The 6,439-nt window shown below is 39.8% G+C and overlaps 1 protein-coding gene across 1 annotated transcript; it reads left to right on the top strand.

Annotated features, from left to right (window-relative positions):
- The first annotated feature begins 592 nt into the window (after positions 1-592).
- LOC109567672 (beta-defensin 127-like) lies at positions 593-2,189 on the top strand. The gene has a single exon (XM_070800654.1). The coding sequence runs from the start codon at positions 1,113-1,115 to the stop codon at positions 1,371-1,373; it is 261 nt and encodes an 86-aa protein (XP_070656755.1). The 5' UTR covers positions 593-1,112; the 3' UTR covers positions 1,374-2,189.
- Positions 2,190-6,439: the final 4,250 nt, after the last annotated feature.

Raw genomic sequence — 6,439 nt, 5'->3', positions numbered from 1 at the left:
GGGATGGGGGAGCCTGGTGGGCTGCCGTCTCTGGGGTCGCACAGAGTCGGACACGACTGAAGCGACTTAGCAGCAGCAGCAGCAGCAGCAGCATAGAGTAAGAATGGCCTACTTCTAGCCCCTTAAATTTCTAACAGTCAAAGGAACTCTAGAACTTGGTTTTGGAGGCAGCATCTTTGTTCTCAGCCTTCATTCTCTGGGGTTAGTACCCAGAGGATAGGACAAGCCCTGAAGCCAAAATATGAACATCCTAAACTCTTAGATTATTGAAAATATTTAGGATCACTGAAGGATAGAAGACATATCATGGTGAGCAAAGGTCTGGAGGAATTCCTTCCTCTGGAATTAGAAAGAAAATGGGGAGTCATGGAGGAATAAAACAAATCTAAAATTATTGTGATGACGTAGAAGCCAAAGGAAGATATGCATTGATAAAAATGTACAATACTGAGAAGCAACAGGGGAGGAAGAATGTTGAGGGGGGAAAACATGTGACTGGACCAAAAAAAGTCATTCTTTATCATTGTAGCAAGTATGAACCAAGAGCAGAGTCTGAGTCAGACATAAATACATAGTAAGAAATGATTGTATTCTGAGCAGTGGTAAAGAAGCGGTACACTGCTATGTTACTGTTAAGTCACTTCAGTCATGTCAGACTCTTCTTATGGACTGCAGCTTGCCAGGTTCCTCTGTCCATGGGATTCTCCAGGCAAGCATATTGGAGTGGGTTGCCATTTCCTCCTCCAGGAAGTAGTACTTTAGAAGCATTCAAATAGAGGCAGATTTACTGAGGTTCTCAAATGGAGCATAGCATAGTTCCATGGCCTGAACTCAAGGATTCCACTTCTTTATTTCTGTAAATGAGACCCACTGCTCTTGGTGAAGTCCATCAGATGTTGGGTGGAAGCCCTGAAATCTAGAGGAACAAAATATGAGTGATCAGCTAGACATAAACATTAAGGTTCACCCTCTTGGAGGGTAATATCTGTGGGACATTACTGATATATGCTCTGTGAGTCTCCCATATACCTTATCCTTACAAACATCCCCTGTCTTCCCCATGACCAAAATTGCCTTTTGTCTCAAACTCTGACCTTGGCCTATTGTTCTTAATGTGCACAGTAACCGAACAACTTAAGAGATGCTGGAATCAACATATACACGGATACTGCAGGAAAATATGCAGAACAACAGAAGTACGTGAAGTACTATGTGAAAATGGAAGATATTGTTGCATCAGTATTGTGGAACTGGAAGAACGTAAAAAAATCACCAGACCACCTCGTCCAAAGCTAAGGACATTGGCACTTACTTTTTCTCAAGATTATTTAATTGAACAGAATTCTACACACTCCCACAGAAAGCCTACATAAATCAAACACAATTTCCTGTTCGTTTCTCAACCTATTCCATTGATCTAAGATGCAGTTGTCCACATCCTCTCCTTTCTTGTTCCTAGATCCCCATAATGACCTTAAAAAACAGTCTAATAAAGCTCATTGCCAGTTTTCTGACTCATTGTTCTTTAACCAGAGATTAAAAACTCAATATATCAAATTATGAATTGATAAGGGCAACAGAGAACCTACCCTTGAAAGGGAGATATAATGGATACACTAAAAAATCTATAACATGGAAGACTGGAAGGAGACAAGTAGACATGTAATTCAGGAGAAGAAATATGAAGCTGAGTATTCAAGAGAATTGGTGAGTGAATTTAGGATTAAAGTGGTGCCTTGTGAAATATGTAGGATTTCAACATCTGAGTGTTAGTAAAGAAGGTAATTTGAGTGAACAACATGAAATCAACAAATAGAAGGAAATTAGAAAGGACAGGACATTTTAGGAGAATATACGTGCACTTTGTTTGGTTTAAGAATAGAGTACCCAAAGTTGAACTATGGGTACGTCTAGTTTCTTTAGTGTGTAAAAGCAATGAACTGGGAAGATGGAAATGAGCAAGATTCCACTATTATGGAGCTCACTATATAAGGAGGAGACAGACACAAGTACGTAACTGCAAGACTAAAGATTTTATTTTCTTTGTTGTTGTCGTTGTTTAATGTGTTACCACTAGTAATGCATCCTTTCTGTGACTGGGGCCCTTAATGAGTTTGGAGGAAATGTAAAGGACCTAGGAACTGGTCTGAATTGCACTGTTGTATGAGACCTACCGCTGTCTCGATATGCAAAATGACATAATGACAATCCATTTATACATTCCACCTAATTCTTAAAGATATACATTTTGGATAAGAGTAACACGAGTAGTTATGTATGGATGAGAGAGTTGGACTATAAAGGAAGCTGAGAGCCAAAGAATTGATGCTTTTGAACTGTGGTATTGGAGAAGACTCTTGAGAATCCTTTGGACTGCAAGGAGACCCAACCAGTCCATCCTAAAGGAGATCAGTCCTGGGTGTTCATTGGAAGGACTGATGTTGATGCTGAAACTCCAATACTCTGGCCATCTGATGTGAAGGGCTGACTCATTTAAAAAGACCCTGATGCTGGGAAAGATTGAGGGCAGGAGAAGGGGACGACAGAGGATGAGATGGTTGAATGGCATCACTGACTCGATGGACATGGGTTTGGGTAGACTCCAGCAGTTGGTGATGGATAGGGAAGCCTGGTGTGCTGTGGTTCACAGGGTCACAAAGAGTCGGACATGACTGAGCGACTGAACTGAATTGAACACAAAAAATTTCCTTTCCAACTCCTTTCCACACTATTTTCCAGTTTTGTTTCTTATTTCACCGCTGTAATATCCATCATGAATCTGTGGTATATGTTCTCTCAATTATTCTCTTCTCTCCTATTCTAGGACTGGAGCACAGAGTATACAAGATGCCCCCAAAGTATTTTGTAGTGCCAGAAAGTAAGGACATGCTATAAAAATCAGAAGGATGAGGCATGTAAATGGGACATAGAGTCACTTTGAAAGAGTTTTAAATGACCAAAATTGGGACAATTTGAGTAATAAAATAAATAACATAACATTGGATTATAAATACAATGCAGAAGTTAACATCCATGAGTTCACACTGGTATGAATAAATAGACGAGAAGAAACAGATTTTTCTGTACAGAAGAATTCCAAGTAATTAATATAAATACTTCCTCCCTGAGGAGGTGGAGCTTCACCTCCCTCTCCCTTGAATATGGGCTGTTTTTAGTGAGTTGCTTCCAAAGTGTAGAGAATGAAAAGCAGCAAAAAGTCACTTTACAGTGGGTAAACCTAATGAAATCACGCTGTAGGTTTTATGGGAAAAGCATGACAGCGTGAACATATGATGTGATGAAAAAGGCTTTCACCTTTGCTGTCTTGTGAAATTCATCAAAAACAAAAAATTTCTGAGAAACTGTAACAGATCAGAGGAGGATCAAGGAGACAGACAACTAAAGGTAATGTGATATCCTGTGTGGTCTCCTAAAACAAGAAAAAAATGTTAAAGAAAAACTATTGAAGTTATAAGAACAGAGCTTAGTCAATGTACTTAACTGTGACAAATGCATCAGGGGTGTGTAAGATGCTAACAACAGGGAAAACCCTATACTGTCTTTGCATTAATTTTCTATAAATAGAAAGTTGGTCTAAAATTACAAGTGTATTTCAATTAAAACACTAAACACAAAATCAATCTGACAGTAGTCTCTCTTTTCCTACTTGTCTAAGGGCCTCTCATAATTTCATAGAATCAACTAAGATTCAACTCTGTATAGGAAGTGTATAAATTATAGGTTGTTTCTTGATGACTTAAAGGATAATTCCCATTTTCTATTTCTTTCAGTCAGCTTTTGTATTTTTGCTTTGTTGTTTTTCCTGGTTTTTAAGATTTTCAAATGTATTTGCCTAAAACAACTTGCAATGTTTTCTTCGTCTTTTTCACATCTGTAAGATACATTCTGGTTGACGTCTGCTGTGTGACCTTTGTTTATGTCTTTGCTTTTCTCACGTCTCACTGTTCACTTATTAAACAAATGCTCTTCATTAACTTTAGTTGAGTTTCCACTTCTTCAAAGTCTTTACTTATGTTCTTACTTTCACTTGTTTTTCAAACAACTTCACACGCAATAAAATCACCTGTTTTTTATTTTTTATTTGGTGTAAAATTGTTTTAAAATACTGTGTTTGCTTCTGCCATAAAGCAACACAAATCAGTCATAATTATACATGTGTATATATAGGTATAAAATCCCTCCGTCTTGACCCTCCCTCCCCTCCCCTCATCCCACCCGTCCCGGTCGTCACAGAGCGCCAGGCTGGGCTCCCTATGTTTCATAACAACTTCCCACCATCTATCTACTTTACACATGACAGTGTACATGTCAATGCTACTTCCTGAGTTAATCTTACCTTCACCTCACCCCTCTGTGTCCACAAGTCCATGCTCTACTAGGTTCATCAGCACTATTTTTCTAGATTCCGTATATATACATTAATAGATGATACTTGTTTTTCTCTTTCTGACTTCTTCACTTTGTATAAGAGACTCTAGGTTCATCCACCTCACTACATTTTACCTGTGTGAAATACAATGTCTTATTTCTACTTTTTTAATTTTAATATGCCCTTTTTCCCTAACATTGTTAGATGAGTGTTTATCTCTTTTATTTTTAGTCTTTCTTCATTCCATACATGAGAATTTTAAAGCTATAATTCCCCTCTCTACAAAGCACTAACAATATCCAAATTTGTAGCAGATAGTATATGTTTATTATTATATTAAAAACCTTCTCACTTTTCTTAGATAAGAGTACATAAATAGAACCTAGATTACATAAAGACTATAGGGACAAATGGAGAAGGCAATGGCACCCCACTCCAGTACTCTTGCCTGGAAAATCCCATGGACGGAGGAGCCTGGTAGGCTGCAGTCCGTGGGGTTGCTGAGAGTCGGGCACAACTGGGCGACTTCACTTTCACTTTTCACTTTCATGCATTGGAGAAGGAAATGGCAACCCACTCCAGTGTTCTTGCCTGGAGAATCCCAGGGACGGGGGAGCCTGGTGGGCTGCCGTCTATGGGGTCACACAGAGTCGGACACGACTGAAGTGACTTAGCATAGCATAGCACAGCATAGGGACAAATACTGACCATGAAATTTTCTCAATTAATTGTAATGACAAATACAGTAATACTGCTTTGTGCTATGCTTAGTCACTCAGTCTTGTCCAACTCTTTGTGACTTCATGGACTGTAGCTCGCCAGGCTCCTCTGTCCAGGGGGATTCTCCAGGCAAGAATACTGGATGAGTTGCCATGTCCTCCTCCAGGGAATCTTCCCAACCCAGGGATCGAACCCAGGTCTCCCACATTACAGGTGGATTCTTTACCAGCTGAGCTACTAGGGAAGCCCTAAAAAGAGCTGAGGAGAGGGTAAATGAGTTACTAAACAATAGGCATAAAGTTTCAGTTGAATAATATGAATCAGTTGTAAAGACCTGTGTGATATTGTACCTATACAATAGTATACTGCATACTTGTATAACATTACAATAAATGCACATCCATATTTTCTAACAGGTAGGTAAATGTTAAGTATGGCTTCCCTACTGGCTCAGATGGTAAAGTATCTGCCTGCAATGCAGGAGACCCAGGTCGATCCCTGGGTTGAGAAGATCCCCTGGAGGAGGACATGGCAACCCACTCCAGTATTCTTGCCTGGAGAATCCCATGGACAGAGGAGCCTAGGAGGCTACAGTCCATAGGATCACACAAAGTACTGGAGCTTCAGCTTCAGCATCAGTCCTTCTAATGAATAGTCAGAGTTGATTTCCTTTAGGAGTGACTGGTTTGATTTCCTTGCTGTCCAAGGGACTCTCAAGAGTCTTCTCCAACACCACAGTTCAAAAGCATCAATTCTTCAGCAACTCAACCTTCTTTCTGGTCCAACTCTCACATCTGTACATGACTACTGGAAAGACCATAGCTTTGACCATATGGACATTTGTCAGCAAAGTGCTGTCTCTGCTTTTGAACACACCATCTAGGTTTGTCATAGCTTTTCTTCCAAGGAGCAAGCATCTTTTAATTTCATGGCAGCAATCACCATCTGCAGTGACTTTGGAACCCAAGGAAATAAAATCTGTCACTGTTTCCATTTTCCCCCATCTATTTGCCATGAAGTGATGTGACCAGATGTCATGACCTTAGTCTTTTGAACGTTGAGTTTTAAGCCAGCTTTTTCACTCTCCTCTTTTGGTTTCATGAGGAGGTTCTTCAGTTCCTCTTTGCTTTGTGCCAGTAGGGTGGTATCATCTGCATATCTGAGTTTGTTGATATTTCTTCCGGCAATCTTAATTCATCCAGCTTGGCATTTCACATGATGAACTCTGCATGTAAGTTAAATAAGCAGAGTGACAGTATACGGGGGGCACTAGTGGCTAAAAAACAAAACAAAACAAAACCCACCTGCCAGTACAGGACTCATAAGAGA

The sequence above is a fragment of the Bos indicus genome, chromosome 13 (assembly GCF_029378745.1).
Source record: "Bos indicus isolate NIAB-ARS_2022 breed Sahiwal x Tharparkar chromosome 13, NIAB-ARS_B.indTharparkar_mat_pri_1.0, whole genome shotgun sequence".
Lineage (NCBI taxonomy): Eukaryota > Metazoa > Chordata > Mammalia > Artiodactyla > Bovidae > Bos > Bos indicus.
Note: the sequence above shows the minus strand (reverse complement) of the source record. Positions and strands in the feature narration are given on the sequence as shown.